The 18,784-nt window shown below is 29.6% G+C and overlaps 1 protein-coding gene across 2 annotated transcripts in view; it reads right to left on the reverse strand.

Moving 5' to 3' along the window:
* Positions 1-525: 525 nt before the first annotated feature.
* Positions 526-18,784, reverse strand: part of LOC107453652 (superkiller complex protein 3) — a 75,168-nt gene continuing 56,909 nt past the window's right edge. For both annotated transcript variants that reach the window (XM_087149771.1, XM_087149770.1), the window contains 13 exons: positions 18,322-18,399; positions 16,774-16,907; positions 16,530-16,659; positions 14,645-14,819; positions 11,243-11,495; positions 8,279-8,377; positions 4,704-4,813; positions 3,409-3,558; positions 3,243-3,328; positions 3,062-3,125; positions 1,974-2,113; positions 823-942; positions 526-627 (listed from right to left, as the gene is read on the reverse strand). In XM_087149771.1, coding sequence (XP_087005897.1) covers positions 825-942; positions 1,974-2,113; positions 3,062-3,125; positions 3,243-3,328; positions 3,409-3,558; positions 4,704-4,813; positions 8,279-8,377; positions 11,243-11,495; positions 14,645-14,819; positions 16,530-16,659; positions 16,774-16,907; positions 18,322-18,399 — 1,537 coding nt within the window. In that variant the 3' untranslated portion in view covers positions 526-627; positions 823-824. The remainder of the gene's footprint in view (positions 628-822; positions 943-1,973; positions 2,114-3,061; positions 3,126-3,242; positions 3,329-3,408; positions 3,559-4,703; positions 4,814-8,278; positions 8,378-11,242; positions 11,496-14,644; positions 14,820-16,529; positions 16,660-16,773; positions 16,908-18,321; positions 18,400-18,784) is intronic.

Genomic DNA, 18,784 nt, shown 5'->3' on the forward strand with positions numbered 1-18,784 from the left:
TTTTTAGTAAAAGTACTTGTCTGTTTTTCTAATTAAAAGTATTTTGATTCTTAGTATATAAAAATTCAAACTTTCGATCATAAGTTATTCAAAGTGTTTGCTTTTTTGCACATTGTACATATACACAAACAGAAGTTATTTTTTTCATATTAATTGAAAAGTTTTCAATTGATTATGTTATTTTAATTTTTTTGTTTTAATTAGACTAAATATTTTCTTTTAAAAAAATTTTGATTTTATATTTTGAATTAACACTTGACTTAATAGTAGATATATTTTTAATTGTTAGAGAGGGGCACCAAAATATTTTCAGTGCTTAGGGCCTCAAGAGGTCTTAATCCTGTGCAGACACTAAAAGGTGGAATGATACCCAATAGTCTATGGGTGTTTTACATGTACAATCACTGTGTTCTTTACTCCCGTGTTTTTCGAAGGGAAACTTGTCATATGACTCCTCCCTGTATATTGTTCGACCGTGATGTGCTTTTACGTCATTTTGATAGCATACTAAAAGAAAAGTCACAATTTTATAGCTTTAATAGAGATGGTATTTATTTAAAAAATAAGTAAAAATATAAAGCAATATTAGAATAATTCTTCTTTCTTTCCTCTTCACCTCAATCACACCTATAGAATAAAAAAAATTACAAAAGTTAAAATTACTAATGTTTTATGTAGAAAGAGGCATGTTTAGGATAGAATACATTTAGAAAAAGAACTGCACTATTAATACACATTATACATTTCAAAATCAATCCCCTCACCCCCCAAAAAAACATTGATTTTAGCTAGTAAAAGGAAAAAATGAAGTTATTTACGAACCTTTATTTTCTCTTCAAGTTTTTGTGCATCAAAATATCATTGGCCATCTTTTCCATCCACATACCCTTCCTCCCATTGGACTGCAACGCAGAAGCTTTTTCAAAACACCTCCTGGCCAAGCTACAAATAAAGTATTTACACACACAATTGATAACAATAAATATATTTTTCAAATGCATCTGCAATACATGTGCCAAGAAGTCAAATAAAATAAGTGACACTATCAAGATAATTTTATTGCAACTGTTTGTATACATGTTTGCCTATCATTTAAAGATGAACATATCAACTCAAGTGGTTATATAGAGTTCTAGTTAACGTATAAAAACATGCTCTAGTTCTTATAATCATTTGAATACATGCTTGCCATTTGAATACAGGATTCAGCGTGAAGTTTCACAGATTATGCTCTGACCGATACAGCACTCAGGAGTAAACTTTTAGTGTATCAGTCAGGTAGTTTATATGTTTGTAGTTTCTTTGCACAGGTCAAAAAAAATTATTATTTTTAATTTATTTAAAACTACTTTATTACAAATGTAGTTAACATCAACCACAACTATTTCTTTTAATGTAGTGATAAATTACTTCAGAAATGTAGATACTACTTAATGAAGGTTAAGTGTTTAAAGCTCTTAAATTACTTCTTGAAGCTTGTACATCAAGATTTGTAGAGCAAAGTACTTTTCTTTCTGTTGTAATAACATGCACACATTCTTTTAATTTTGAACATAATGTACAGTTGTACTAGCCATATTTCATATTGGCTACGGGATACATTCTCGATGCGTTCACTAATGAATTTAAAGGGTGTTTTTTTTAAATTCTTTTGCAAAAGAAATAGCCACAGAATAAGTTACGTTAAACTCAAAAACTTAAGCTAAAATTTTAAACTAAACACTATTCTATCTCGCTGCAAAAAATTATTTACATTAAAAATCATATCTAATATTATACATTTTTAAAAAAACTGTGGCTTTTCTTCCTTTTGCCATTTTGCATCATTTTCAGAATTATCATAGAGAGTAGTGGAAAAAAAAGCAAAACATAATCTAACAATCATGAATAACTTCCCATTTTCTAAACTATTTTTTTCCCTTCCATTTCATAATATAACATAAGCAATTTGAGTTCAAGAAGAAATAAAATACCTGGTGTTTCCAGATTCCAATGCAAAGAGGCCCTGTAAGAAACGAGCTGCCTGGTTAGAGGGTACTGCGTGGACGGCTTTTCCAGACACTTCTACACCTAGATTGAGCCACTTTTCTCTTTCTTCAGGGAGTTGTGCAACCTGAAATATAAGAGCACCAAAAGATTGAGAAACACCTTTCCTGACATTTCTGAACTGAAATTTTATTTAGCAATAATGCAATTTTTTTCCCTTTAAACTTATTTGATTTTAAAAGATTTAAAGTTTGAATAATGCATAGTGGTGGAAATTTTCAGAGGGATTTAGGAAAAATTTCACAGGTACTCTTTGATAAGTCTAGGTATAAATATTTAAATTATGTAGCAATTTTAGAATAAAATAATGTTAAAAACTTAAAAACTAAAAAAAAAATAAAACTTTTCCACTTTTGCACAAAAAAGTAAGAAATAAAATACTGGGTGTAACTTATAAGAATCAAGTTGATATTGTATCAATTAATTTTCCAGACATAATGCTCATTTTAAATGAAGTTTATCTTAAATTGAGTTGCAAGAATTTCATTTAAAATTTTTAAAGAAAGCATATGAAACATCCAATTTTGAATAACAATAACATCAAATAAACCATTGACTTTTCTACTGCTTTCTTTAAAAAAAGAGAAGTATATAAGAAATTCTTGCAACACATTTTACCATAAATTTTATATTAAATGAAGATATTATCTGGAAAATTAACTGATACTATATGCTCTTTTTATTGAGTAACCTAATACGCCATATACTGCTCCACGGCAGAGTCTGGCCACGTAATTTTGTCAAGAAGAGAAATCGTTATGAAATAGAGAAAAATACCAAAACCAGCATCGAATCGATCCAAGGATTATTGGATAGGGAATCCCATATAGCAGTTTATATACATCTTATTCATTATTCATGCTTTGATGTTGATTGTCTTGCAGTATGAAAACAATTAAGACAACTTCTGTTTGAAAGTTCATTACAGCAAGTTTACTTTCCTCCCTTTCGGTGTTCTAATTTTAACAGAGAACTACAATAGCAAAAATTTTGAAAAGCTCAGAAATGAACATACTTGTAAAGCTCTGTAAGATAGGATGGCAAGTTGCAACAAAGGATAGGCAGTCCACTTAGGAAACCTGAAAAAGCGTGCACAATTTAAATACCACAAATTCTAGTAACTAGAATTTGTAACAAGTTCCAGTTCTAGTAACTGTAATAGAGTCAAGGATTAAACAATAATAAAGGATTTTTACATTTTTTCACAGGATACAATAAAATGTGAGAGCATTTTCTCAGCTTCAACATCATTTCCCGAATCGAGCAACAACTGGCTGAGTACCTGCAATATAATAATTATTAAAACTATGCAAAAAGTAAATATATACATGACAGGAATAAGTTACGAAAGCGTTTTCTCACACTCCAGCCAAAAAAGGATTTTGGATTATTTTTGATGGCTAAAAAGAGAGGTTGCAGGTTTCCACTTGAAGATGAAAATACTTTTATCACAGCATCGAGAATTTGCAGACACGACGTGATTTCGGAATTGAAAGATTTTATTGGAAGAACCTTTAAAAGACAGAAAACATATAATTTAAATGAATAAATTAATCTGAAATATTTGCAAACAAACCATAAATGTGCTATGCAAAATATTATATTTAATGTTGAGACAAGTCTTACAATTAGGCAGGCTTTAAAAAGTAACACTGTTCAGTTCAACCTTCTCAGCGACTAGCATATTAAAAATAATTAAGGAGAAAGAGGAATCAAATTGTTATACTTTGATTTCAGTCATCAGTTTCAACAAAAATTAATTTAGCTTTGTTATTGGAAACTTGTGTTGTTATTGGAACTATTGAGGTCCAGTGTTTGGTGCAATTAGCAGATCATTATAAATTTCTTGTTAATATTTTCTTTTAGTACAGTTAAGGTTTTATAAAAACTCTGCAGAAAACTCGTTTTTTTATAACCGTCGATGAACAGCCAACCCAATATATTGGGTTTACGACTGAGCGAATGCTCAATTCTGTAGCCTTGCAATTTTGAATCCAATTCAGAAGAAAAGGGAACTCCTGGATTAAATATTGGGATAAATTTTGCCTTCGTGGAGGACTTTTTGATGGTACTAACCTGTATTTGAGTTACATGGGGCAGAAAACAGCCAAAGCCTTCCACGGTTACTACCCTGATGTTAAGGGGACTCTAACCAATGATCTGTCTGCCACTGAGGATATTTCACATCAGCACTGTGGTTGGTGCAAGCCGAATGCAGAATTTGTATTGATCAGCCATTGCTGGGATTCGAACCCGGTTCACATCATTGGAAGGTGAATGCTCTATCCCCTGCGCCATTATGGCTCTCTGAACTCTTTGTAGTTAAGGGACAAAAAACCTTAGCAAAATGATTATAACAAATATTCCTTAAAACCTCAATTTTTATTACTCAACTGTAAGAAGTTACTCAATTGTTAAGTTACTCTGTTTTATCAGTCAACGGCAGATGTTACTGTTTTATTACTCAATCGTATCAACCGCACCTTGATGACTAAATCATAATAATTATGGAGAAATCAGATTAGTTGGCACCTCTGATTCCATTCTAAAAATGTGTTGTAGTGACCGGATCAATATACGCTTTTTAAACAATTCTGTAACACTATTAAAAGTTTCATTTTAATCACTTTGTGAATCTGAATGAATGAAATAATCACCTGACTCATTAAGGTACTGGCAGCTGATAAGTCTCCACAATTAATATGATGGAATATCTCCATTACAACAAGCCATCCCAAAAAATCTGGCTTCACCTTCTGCTCTTTTGCTAGAAAAAAAGTAAGAAATCTTACCTAAGGGTGCCCATTTTTTATATGGTCTCATAAAAATCAGTCAGAGAATATTGGTGGAAGATTATTTCATGACCTATGGATATTTATTAAACAAAATTCCCTACATTTTTTTTCTTAAATTCAATTTTAAAGGGTTCGAGCACACATAAGCCATAGTTAATCGTGAATCACTACCAGTTCTTTTACCTATCGCAACTTGCATGTTTAATCACAAAAGTATTGTTTTTAAAAAGGTTTTCAATTTGTTCTAAGAAAAAATAAATCCACACACATAATTTTAGAATCCTATCATTTATTTTTACTTTATTTTTAATGCCAGTTCTTGCTTTAATGAGCTGGTCTCATTTTCCTGAGGAGCTACAGTAGCTCCAAGTACTGACTCTTAGAAATCGCCAACTCCGAAGACATCTACATCTGTTCACTAATTTCTAACTTTAGTTACATAACATCATTCAAGTGGCAACCTTAAAAGAAGAAGGAAGATTACTATCATCAAAATTTTTTTTCCGGCAAAGGTATAACTCGGTAATTTCTTTTTAATGAAGCTTTTACATATTCAATTTGTGTTTATTTAATGTTTACTTGCTGTTTTTCTTTTAAATATTTTTAAGTAAATATTTGTAATAGTAATTTCAGGGTTGCCACAGTGAAAAATGAACAAAAATAGTTGCTTCTAGTAGCCTCAAGTATGAAAATAGTTGCCTGAACAGGAACAAAAATTTATCAAAAATAGTAGCTAAATAACTAAAATTATAGCTTAATTATCAAATACTATTATTAGGACTGGGTGATGCTAGAAATTTTAAATCGTGATACATCGTCAGTTATACATCACGATATAGTGATGTATAGCAATTTAGCATATGTTCAAAAATTATCTATGGGAAATCTTTAAATCAATCAAAAATAAATCAAGAGGAATAAATCTAGTACAAAAGAAAATGTTAATTCTAAACAAATTCTACTATGACATCAATATCATTGCTTAATTTTTTCAATTAAATCAATAAAGAAGTCAAAGTAAAAGCAAACCCAAGCTTTATTTCATTTTTCTCAAATTAAAAATGATTTAAGATTTATTGGTTTTAAAATAATAATACTGTAACAAATTATTTTACATACATGCATTAAAAATTAAAAGAAGAAAAAAAACAAAAGAGGAAAACAAACCAAAGAAATGTTCACTTTAAAAAATTTTTTTTTCTTAATTGTTTGCAGAAAAAAAACATGCTTTTGAAACATCATTAGACCCTTTTTTATTTACTTATTTAAAATAATAAAAAGTAGTATTAACTAATGGTCAAATTTTGTATTTAATAAATGTAAAAATATTTTTACTTATTTATTATTATTTTCATTTTTGAAAATAAAATCACTAAAGATTTATTTGTTTATAAATGATACTGACTATCAAACAAATTATAAAACAAACAAGTATTGAAAGAATTTTAATAACAATTTTAAAAAAATACTTTAAGTACTAATGGTAAATTATTAAAAATGTCAAAACATTACTAAACTTTTTATTAAATTTAAAAAAAAAAAAAAAAAAAAAATTGTTTTAACTAAGTAGCCAAATTTTTTTAAAACTTTGTTTTTATTTTCTCAAAAATAAAAGCAAATTAAATAGAGGTAAGCTTTGTTTTAATTTTTTTATAATAAAAAACGACCGAGCATTTATTGGTTGAAAAACAATAAAATTATTATACTTAATTACATTTAATAAATTTAAAAAAACGAACTTTTTATAACAAAGTTAAATATAAAATACCCCTATTAAATTGTATTGCTTAAAAAGAGAACAATAATTGAACAAAAATCAATGATTTGATCTATTGAGTTCAGAATGAAAATTTAAGATAACAGCAATTGTGCAGCAATCGCAAAGTAACAGTAGGTCTAATAAAAATAATTGACAAGAATCGTTAAACCCAGACAGAAAAAAAAAAGGTATGAAATAATGCAAAACGAAACGACCGCTGAAAAAGTCCCTCTGAAAATAATTTACAAGAAACCCGACAATTATTTTCGACGAAACAAAATGCACAACGATCGCAAAATGACTTAAGTCCCATTGAAAATAATCTTCAAAAAACGCAAAATCCCAAAGACAAAAATGGACATAAAGAAACTATGCATTGCGTTCTATATTACAACGCTGATCCTCGCACGAAACCGGGAGTTCTGATTCAATTCGCTCTTCCTCATTCAACATTACAAAACTAACATAATCTTAATAGCAAAACGCTATCTACATCTCTGCAGATAGACGAAATCAAAATCGTCTTCATTAGTGAGGTAACAGCGTTAGCCTAGTCAAGGATCCTTGCATATTAAATCGTTAAACCATGATTGTAATCTAATTCCGGCGGCTTAAATCAGAGTTCTGATGCATCGCCTAAAACGAAAGTCACTACATCAGCTTACTGATATATGCGTTAATTCGATATTTCGCGATACATCAATTTATCGCCCAGTCCTAGCTATGCTCTAATTAATAAAAAGTTTGGTACAAATATAAAAGGCATACATATTAGAAAATAGGTACCTAAATAAAAGTCGAATTACAATAAAATAAGAATGGTAATAGAAGGAAAAAACAATTAAAAATAACAAAACTGCCCCTCAGAGAGGACATATAACAAGTACAAGTAATTTTTGGCTCTTTGGACATAAATGATTGTATAAAAGTTTGCTTTCTTTTATTAACGTTCTGAAAAGTAACGTTCATTTTTGCGAAAAAACTTCGCCAAGAGTAAAAAAAATCTCCTAATAGTCTCCTATTCCTGAAAATAGTTGCTTTTTTAGCCTTTTCAGGCAAAAAAAGTCGCCACAGTCGCCTAAAGCCGAAAATAGTAGCAAATAGTTGCATTTTAGTAGCGTGTGGCAACCCTGTAATTTCAGATTACAGTTACAAATATTTATTTTGTTAGAATTATTTCCATCTTTTTTTTACTAATTATGTACATTAAAAGAATTTTTTAGTGATTTCAAATTTTACAATTATTATTTTTTTTAAATAAACATCTTTTATTAAAAAATTCCCCTGAAAACACTCATTTTCTCATAATTTTCAGTTTAAAATATAAAAAAAGCTTTCAAGTTGTTAATAAATTTTTAGTTCACTTTTTTTTTGAAGAAAATTTATTCACAAATATCGTTTTTAAGTTTACCTTTAATTATTTTTCAAAAGCTTAAATTTTTAAGGAAACTTAAAGGAAACACCCTGCCTTTTTTTTCATAGGGAAAACTCTGAATTATACCCATTTAGTTTTAGGTTTTAACCATTATTAAATCAAACTCTGATGAAAGTACTGGGACTATATAACCTAGATGAACTATAGGGTAAAAACTCCATATCAATAAAAAAAGTAACACCTAGGATGGTACAGTGGTCAATGTAGCCTAAGGTGAAAGAGTAAATGAAACAAAATACATACCTAATTTTTTTACAAAACCAAACATCCAACCTACATGTTTTCGATCCAAGTCCGCAACATGACAGGCAGCTGCTAGTGTAGCCCAATTGGTCAACTTCCCTAAAATTTATCAGTTTTTGTGTCAAACAAATGCACAAAAAAATATCAAAACTGCAAGGTAATATTTTTTATGTAATGAAATATTTTTGTTCAGGGTTCCCACTCTATGATGAGATTGAAATTCAAGGACTTTCCAGGACTTTTCAAGGACCTCAACAAAATTTTCAAGGACCTTAATCTAAGACCAATTTTAAAAATTATTCTCTTCTATTTTACTAGAAGCAACAATGCCTGTTGTGGCAATAATTAATTTCAAATATAATGCCTAAATGCTTTGCCTATATAGAGAGAAGAGAGTATATGTATTATGGACTAAAATTTATATTTTTTTAAAAACAACCCTACTGGTTTTACATATTAATTCACAAAATCATTTTCAGCACAATCTATAACTAATGGTAATGAGATGTTAATGGTGAAATCCTTTAATCCTGTGTATTTCCATGTGAAGGCTGCATGAAAGACAGAGCTAAATCTTAGGTATTCCATATTCCATGACTATTCCATAACCCCCTCCTCTCCTCTATTAAACATCGTTTCTGAAATTATTTATCCATAATTTACACAACCTTCTCTAAATGTTATGCAGCAACAATTCTCTCTGAAAATAAAAATTAGAAGGAACATATCCCATTTTCACCATGTTTAAAAGCATTATTCATTATGTGTAATCCACAACTGCCAATGAATATGACCTGGTGGGAGTATTTCTCTTTTAATTCACACTGAAGCTTCTAATAGAATTTCCAATTGACATAGGGATAATTGAAGTATTTTAGAGAGCTTTTAACCATCATCCATGCATTTGTAAAAAGAGGACAAAATACTTTCTGCAGTTCCATGATCCATAAATTGGGAGGTAAGATACTTAGTGCAAACTTTATTATCAATTCCTTACCATAATGTCCATCTGCTTAGATTGTAGAGACTGATTTAACGTCTCATCAAAGAGTACAGTGTAGCAATCAACATTCTTCAGCTCATTTATAAGAATCCCTTTGAAGTATAGTGCCGATCCAAAGGAGCCCAAATAGGCTCACCTTGTGGCACTACAAAAAAATTGTCTCGCTATACAGCTATCAGCAAACATTTTGGAGAACAATTTACTAATCCTTTCACAGGAGTTACATGAATAATTACTAGTGATGCACTTCAGATTCCAGAGAATTTCAGCATCAAGCACATTCCTTTTGACTAGATAAGAAGACAATGTTACCTCGGGCACTAAAGTTTCTGTTTCACATGGGGCACACGATGTTGAAGGAGTATTTACACCAGATGAATTAGATGTTGATGTCTTTGGAAAAAGAGAACTCAGGGCATGAGACTGCTTTTTTGTTTTACCTTTCTTTCATGTGTGATTTCAGAGCAGATTCTTCCATTTTTGCGATATCGATCTCCTTCATGCATAATCGGCACTTGGCTCTGAACTTCTTTTCGGGCATCGATAAAATCCATTCTTTATAAGCTTGATTATCCATCCATTGGGGATTAAAATAGCACTTCCCAGGCATAAGTAGTCTAAACTACATAACACAAATACGAAGCCGTGCCTTTGCGAATACGCTTTACAATAAAGTTTTGAAATGACGCAAACGTAAGGACAAGTGCGGATGGTAAAATGGCAAATTTATTGAAAACTACAAGGTACATATTGTTACAAAATTCGAGAGTATTCCAGTTTCGATAAGAAAAAAGAAGATCTATGCATATGCGACAGAAGATGAAGTGGAGTCTCGCCCCGAACGCACTGATTGTCTACTGTGGTCCGCGCGCTTGGCAGACACCAAGACGCTAGGCCCGGTTAGAAACGGTGGCGTTAAAAACCACGTGAGAGAGCTCGGGAACAAAACAGAAAGAACGAGAAAGATCCGCGGGTGTTTTATAAAAAGGGCCGCTGGCAGTATTGGACAAATTCAAGGACCTATCAAGTTTTTCAAGGACCTAAGACGTTTTTCAAGCACTTTCAAGGACCTAAATTTAGCAAAAAAAAATTCAAGGACTTTCAAGGACTCTCAAGGACCGTGGGAACCCTGTTGTTGGATTACTTTAGTTTGTTTTTCAAGAAATATTTTTGTGTTAAAATGTAATATTTTTGTTGACTTCTAAATATAAAATACAAAATTCTTCAAAGTTTTAAAATAAATCTTCAGGCTTATAAATGTCAGCCTTTTTTGGAACTTTCAAAAGCAGGCTGACCTGCATAAAAAAACTGGTTTCTCCATGTCATTGAATGGGAAAATAGAGGGCAGCAGGAACACTTCTGTACAGTTTTACCTAGGACCTCCCTACTTGGAGGGAGAAATAAAATTTTTCGTCAACTTCTTTTATTTAACTCACATTTAGTATTTGTTTATGCATTTCATTTTAACAGTGATATATTTTTTGTGTGCACCTGGCAACTTCAATGCATAATTAGTTTGCTTATGTTCTACAAGGCATCTCGTCTGTCTTCGTGTTAAGTAAGAAATATACAGTGAAAGAATTCAAATCTTTGAAAGTATATAGAATGTGTCACTTAAGAGAATTGGTACTTGACAGGCTTGGTTTACTCGAAATAGCATGGAAAGAACAGTTACTAACGTACGCAAATGCCACGTTTCGACAACCCATCAGGATCGAGACGCCCACACTACGTCGCTTGCAGGTCTCCCACTGAAACATCATGGATCACTCTAGGCTTATCATAATTTCTCTTAATAAACTTCAATATATTCCTGTAGAGGTAAGGGAATTTGTCATGAAGTGTTACTTAGTGTCCTCTCAAGATTGTATGCTAACTGATAATAATTACCTAATAGAGATCTAAAAATGCTTCCATATAATCTCTAAACTATACTTTTGAAAAAAAAACTTCACAAATACCTGGATTTATGTGCACAACTTTCTGAGCAGCAGAGAGAGCTTCCTTTCGATTGGACATCTGGCTCAAGGCAAATATTTGAGAAGCTTCTTCTTTACAGCCTCCATGAAAGACACTGACCTTTGTGCAATATGCAGCAACAGACTCTGAACCCCACTGAAGAAGGCACGCCGCAGCCTGCAGCCAGATTTTATTATCAGCAGGCAAACAATGCATGTACTTCAGCAACTCATTTCGTGCAGGCCTGGTACCTTTCTGTAAATAAAATTTCAATTTGTTCAAAATATGGCAAGGTCACATTATAGGGGAAGGTATGGCTTACATTTTTTTTTGCCATAGAAATAATACATTCTTTTTCAATTTATTTTGAGTTGTATTTCTGAGAAGAAAATCAATTACAGTCGGACTTCTATTTAACAAAGTTGCTAAATCCCAATAATAAGTTCGTTAAATAGAAAGTCACCTTTTGAAATACTTAAACAACACTAAACAGGTTTTAAATTCATAAACACTAGACATAATTAAAATAGCGATCGATACACCTTTATCTTGTAAACTGTATCTACTATTTATTTTATAAATCTTAACCACAAAAGAAATCTGCATAAAAAGCAAGAATAGAGCAAAACATTATCCAGTGTTACACTATCAAGCTACACATATTTTCAACTAAAAAAAAGCTAAATTTATGTATAAAATTAGAACTGCATTTATTAAAGTAATATTAAACACAAAACCGCATGCGTTCTAAGTTTAATTGCTATTGATAAAATCCTCTAATTTTGTCTGAGTTTTTCGTTTCAAATGCAAACAAAAAGGGAAAGGGATAAGTTAAGTGGCTTCGAAAATCAATTCAAGGTCATTTCCTCCATAAAATGAGTTAACAAGTCTGAAATATTTTAGGAAATAGGGAAAGCGTATCTCAAAGAAATGTTCGTTAAATAGAAAATTCACTTTGCTACTTAGAAGTTATTTTACGAGGAAATTGCAAAATGGAGAAATTCGCAAAATGGAAGTTCGTTAAATAGAAGTCCGATTGTACTTCAGTTCATGGTTGCTAATTAATTTTACGATTTAATACACATTAAAATTAAACTTGCAATAATGATTTTATTTAGTATTATTTTAAAAAAAGATTATATTTTAAATTTATTCTAATTGTTTTAAGTAGAATTGCCAGCTTAAACGCAACATCAGTCAACAAATGTAGTTTTGTTATCATTAAGTAATATTCAGCGATATACAAAGACTTAGGTGATTTATAAACGTGTCTAGTGTAGACTTACTACAACAAATTTAAAATTATAATATGAAACAAAAAGTATTCATTTTATTTTAATGTAAGATAATCAAAATCGTAATTGAGTTGAAAGGGCAGGTTTAAAGAAAGAACTGAATTGAAACATATTATACATTTACCACACTGAAATGAAATTAATTTTAATAATACGAAAAATAACACAATGTATAACAATAATAATATTCAAAGTTTAGTTAAGTGTTACTAATATGTATACAAGGAATTAAAAATTAATAGGAGGAAAAATATTTGAGCACAAATTATATACATTAAGGTATAAACTTATTGCTATTAATATATTCTCATACTTTATCATCTTTGTTTATTAATTACAATTAAGACATTTTTGAACCAATTAGTCAAGATTTAAATTACGAGCTCGGGAGCTTTCTATGCATAATACAGCAAAGATTACTTTATCTTCTGTTATCGTACTTCTAAGTAAGTCTTGATTACTTTCAGTTATAAATGTTTGCTCTGCTGATGCTGATGTTACTGGCAAAGTCAGAAATATAAAAAAAAGCAGTGCATTTATCTGGGAGGTTAGAATAAAACATCACTCTTAATCATCAGAAGATGAACGATTTCAGCAATTTTTGTCATGTTTCTCTCTTTTATTTCACTTGACACATCACTTTGATAATTTTCTTAAAATTTAGTAGCTGATTCCACAAGGTTTTTACCTACATACTCTGTAAACGCTTTGGGACTTAGAAGACAACATACTGTTGATTGAAAACATGCTCTGAAATCTTTTACGAATTAATTTTAACATTATATCCATAGCAGCAAAAAAACTTTGACTTTGAAGCTATAACATGGGTCTCTAAACTGAAATTTTTTTTTAATTCACCCAAAAAATATTTAAATTTTTCATTTTCTTTTGGTAGGCAATATAGTTTCTGAATGCTCTTTTGTTTCATTGACTGAACTATTAAAACTCATGCAGAATTTTTGAAGAAAAATTACATTCTTTTCTAGAAGATAGCAGGCTTTACCCAGTGATATTTCAGGTTTTTGAAGTTTTTATGTTTGCCGATATCTTGCTGTAAAATACTATCATCAAAATGAATTGAAATGAAGACATTTGTTTGCGTTTCTATAAAGCAGTTGCTTTTACAATTTCTATACCTTTAGTTAATGTTAGAATGATATAAGAAAGGCAATTTAACATGATGTGTAAATTTAAGTTCATTGCTATTAAACAATCATACCTAGAAGATAATCTAGTAGGATATAATTTCTTAAGTGTTTTTGTTACAATACATTCCGTAGAACATTCTTTTAATTAAGGTCCATCTGGGTAAACTTTCACTAGAAATAATGCATTTTTCATGGATCAAATATTAAAATACAACTATATCAGTAATATTTCCTACTGCAGAATTAATTACTAAATGCAGAATATGGGGTGCACAATGCACATGCATTATCACATTTCTTTTTAATTCTAGCTCGCAAGGTATTATAAGAATCTTTCATAATGGCAGCTCTGTCGTAATCTTGCGATCGACATTTTTCCAAAGAAATATTGTTTTTTCCCTAAAAAGTCGCATTCACTTTTTCGGTTTTCAGCTTTTTGATATTTTATAGAAATAAATCCAAAGAATGTTTCATTAATTTTCATGCTTTTTTTTCGATTGATAGAAAGATGCCTTGTTATAATTGACATTTGATGAGTCTTGGATGTGTGGTATCTACAATACTCCAAATGAAAGAAGTTTTTTAAAAATTTCTTTTAGTATATTGTTTACAATTTTGTTCCATGTGTGTGGCATCATTTAATTTTGAGTTTTAGGACTATAACATTTAATTTTGCTTTGAGCATTCTCTAAATGGTTTTTTAAGGTACGAATCATATCTAGAAAATAAATTAAGAACGTTTAAAAAGTTTTTCGATCTATTATTTTTGTTTAATATATTTTTAGAGTTTCCTCTAAAAGGTAAATTGCAGGTTGACATAGTGATTATAACATGCAAAATTCGTTTTAATACTTCACATAATATTTCTTCATCTATTTGTAATGTTATTAATTTATCTAGAAGTTTTTTCTTCATATGCAGTATGTAACGCACACATTCAAATGAAACAAAAAAGTCATACCATAATGTAATAGTGAGAAGCCCATAGTAAAGCAGTAGAGGATGCATATTGCTGGGTAAACCTGTAAGGATAGAGCTCCTTTCTTGCAGCCAATAGTAGATCCAGTTTTTCATTAAGTATACCTCCAGAGTACAGAGCCAACAATCCATAGACCGAGGCTGGAGAGATTTGGATGCTAAAAAATAAGGGAGATCCAAGAATCCAAATGAATGTAATATGAATGAATATAAATGGTTCCTTTTTCAAAATTCAGATAAGTTTATTATTTTTTTTCTTCTTAAATCTTTAATAAACTAGAATGAATAATTGCGTAGAAATATCAAACAGGAAGGTTTTTAAGGGTGCCCAATCTTTATTATGTAGATCATTCACTTTCTGGTCTATCTAATAAATACATAAAAAAAAACTATTGCAATGCAATTTTACCAAAACATGCAAATCTAGATTATAGGCTTTATGGTGCATTAACGAAGAAAACAGGACAATATTATTTTTCAAGGAAAAAAAGGCAATATTTAGAACAGTATGTGCATACCAGACTACTTTTAGAAATAGCAAACAAGAAACTTAAGTTAAACAAATAATATTTTTTGTCAAGAATAATAATGGTGAGTTTTATGCAAAAGAATAACAATCTGTATACACTATTTTTAATTTTAAAATTATTTTGTTAAACACAGAAAGTAATAACAGTTACTAGTATGATTTTAATAATGGAGCACAGAACTTATAATAGTAATTTGAGATAATGGAACATTTTTCCATAACTGTTGCTTTAAATAATGATAACCAGCATCAATAAATTAATATTTTCTCACACTAATATACCAATATTTAAATAAAATTTGTAACTAAGTTCAAGATTCAATTAATCAAATACTTTTAGAGTCGGTTTTAATAATTTCAAAGAGATAACACAGTAAATATGCCATTTAACTTTCGAATACAATATTAAAATGAATATATGATCTCTTTATTTACAAATTCTATGGCATGATTACAGGGGTCAGTCTAGGTTTTTTAAGGGGTACCTATTTCGTGAAAATGTAGATAGATAATTAGTGAAAATTAAAAAATATATTAAAAAATCAAAGCAAAAATATGGTAAAGTAAGAAATTATTTTCAAAAATCGCAACTACAAATAAAAATCATTTATGACTGGTAAATTTCTAAATATTTTTTGTCATATATTCAGAAACAATTCTATTGTAAAATTTTGAGCTTAAAAATTGTTTTCCAAATTTAAAAATCCATAAAAATCATGTGGTTCATAATTAAATTTCAAATTGAATTTAATAAAAGCATGCATTTAACAGTACAAGAACTAAAAGCTATTTTTATTATGATAACATTTTTGACTAGCTCATACAAAAAAATTAATTTTTAAAATAAAAGAGTTTTGTTTACTTTATTTGTTAAAAAGTGTCTGGTAAGTGGACATCCAGAAAGAGGAGTTTGTAATTCAAATAATTCATTAACAGAGGGTCCGAACGATCAAATTACGTGATTTTTCCCAGCATTATTAATTAAAATAAAAAGATGTTAGATCAAAAAGCTAAATAAATTTGATTCTTTAAGTCGACTATTTTAAAAGTCTCATTTGTATCTGTAGAAAATGGGATGCTTTGGATACAAATAAAAATCAGGATAAACTGCTGAAAAATCAGGATAACCATGAACTCTGAGATTAGATTACCATAAATAAGTTATTTTTAATAATAATAATGATTTTTTAATTAAACAGACAGAATTTTTACAAAGTCAGTAAAAATTCCATAATACATAGAATTTATTCACTATGGAGATACAGATAAATCTTGAATCAAATAAATAAAAATAGATGAATTACTTAATTTTAAAGCCGAAGCAATAATAAACACATACCTTTCAAATAACAAAGTTAAATGATTAGGAGAATCAGGTCCTGTTATATTCGTAGCAACCATAGCCATGGCAACTTTAATGTGAGATTTATTTGCAGGGATTTTGCACTTTTCAAAAGCTTGGGCAAATACTGAAATAAAAAGATCATCAACATTGTTATTTGGGAACGACATTAAGTTTTCTAAAAATGTATGATACATAGAACACATTTGTGAGCGTAGCACTGCACACAGGATAAACTTACATTTTAATGCCGGCTCATACTGTTTATCTTTGTACAAAGCAAATGCAAGACTGCAGATCACAGAAGTGTCATCACTAGTTTTCTTTGTCACTAGAAGGAAATTTTTGATAGCTTCTTTCATTTGGCCAACAGAACTGCAAAGGAAATCATTGATGTTTAGGATAACTTCTAATATACTTATTAATATAAAATAGGACAAATAATTTTTGATCTATCCAATTTTATAAAATTTCATACTTAAAAATTAGATTTCCCAAGAATTATTCGACCAATTTCATTCAAACTTCGTATTTTGTCCTTTAAAAAGACCTACTTTAAGATGATGTAAAATGTTGCATGGCTGACAATCCAAAATCATTTAGACTTACTATGAAAAATAAATAAATATTATAAATTATTTTTTGCATGGAGTTATCTTTACATAAATGTATTTTATGGTTGTGAGAAAAACTGTTTTGATTAGCTTTAAAAGTTCTCAGACTACAGCAATATGTGCTAAAACTGAAACCTTAATAAGAGGTATTAACTTCGGATTGCTCTCCCCCCTAAACTCTTGAGATTATATTTTCCAGATAGGGGTTTCCAGAGAATCAATAATCGGTTTCATAGCTTAAAAGAATGTCTGCACTAATTAATTTGCATAATTCAAGTTGTCACACGTTTGAGTTTGAATACACAAAAATCCAATCTTAAGTTATTCAGGATGTTCAATTTTTTTTATTTTGAGCACTGTCTGTGGCCTCTACAGAGACACTGACATTTAATTGATGACACAGCATGTTTAAAATTTTTTCACTTCTTCTACCTTAGGATAACTCTGGTAATACACGAAACATACATCATGATTTCTGTTATTTTAAAACATACATTAACTTTAACATTTTATTTCTAGGCTACATCTTTTATACCTCCCAGTCGAAATCGGAGGATTTAGAGAAACGTAAGTATGGATTTATAAGACTTTGATGCTAAGTTCTTTTGGACGATGAAAAATATGTCAATATAAATGAAAGGCTCAGGTTTATGCAAAATTTCCTAATCTCTTTCAACTTTTATAAAATATTTGTTTTATATTGAACTATATGTTGGTGTGAATGCAAATCTCAACTTGAGGAAAATTAACCTAGAGTTTGTTTGAATTTAAGTTTGTTGCATCAATAGAAATATATTTTTTAAATTATCGTAATCTAATCATCATAATCTAAAATATTCTTAAACTGAAATAAAAATATGACTCGGTATGATTAGTTGATTTAAAACAAATCTTTTTGTTAAATATAAATACCAATTCTTTTTTCGTTAAATTTTTATTTTATTTAACAAAGCATTTTAGTTTGTAACTAATTTCATGTAAAAAATCTTTGTCAAAAAGATTAATTTTTCATTTTCAAAATTGTTTGCTATATGTTGCACAAAGAAAAAAATTTTTGAAAAGGAATTTTTTCCCCATGTATTATTTTTGAAAAAAATCAATGAATTTCCAAATAAAATGTCTTTTGTTGAGGCATAGTAACTTATAATAACTGAATAATGAAATAATAATAATACCTTAATACTCTAGCAAAATTTATTCGTACTGCCAGATCAAACTCAGTTTCGTTATTATCCTTCATGAGATTCAAAGCTCTAAAAATAATAGAAAACAAGATTATGATAGTCAGATCAAATGAAGTAACACTAAAAAAAATGTAAACAAAGTATTTTGATTATGAAAAAAAATCTGAGATGCACAACAAATTAGGGCCAGCCTTACATACTATGAGGTTTTACAGTATATATCATGCAACCCACTCTCTGTTGATGTAACCTATCCACTGAAAATGTTTTTTAAGTTCTGATTCTAATCTGCAAAGGCAAACATGTTCAGTTTATTTTATTATATTTTATAACCAGCGATGAACAGTCCACTTATTTTTGAGTTTAGTACTATCAATGTTCAATTCTATAGCCATGTAATATTAACCTCACTCAGAAGACAAGGATCAAGTATTAGAGCAAACTAGTCTTCATA

This window comes from Parasteatoda tepidariorum, chromosome 8 (assembly GCF_982258835.1).
Source record: "Parasteatoda tepidariorum strain Cologne lab strain chromosome 8, Ptep-v5.0, whole genome shotgun sequence".
In the NCBI taxonomy this organism is placed as follows: Eukaryota; Metazoa; Arthropoda; class Arachnida; order Araneae; family Theridiidae; genus Parasteatoda; species Parasteatoda tepidariorum.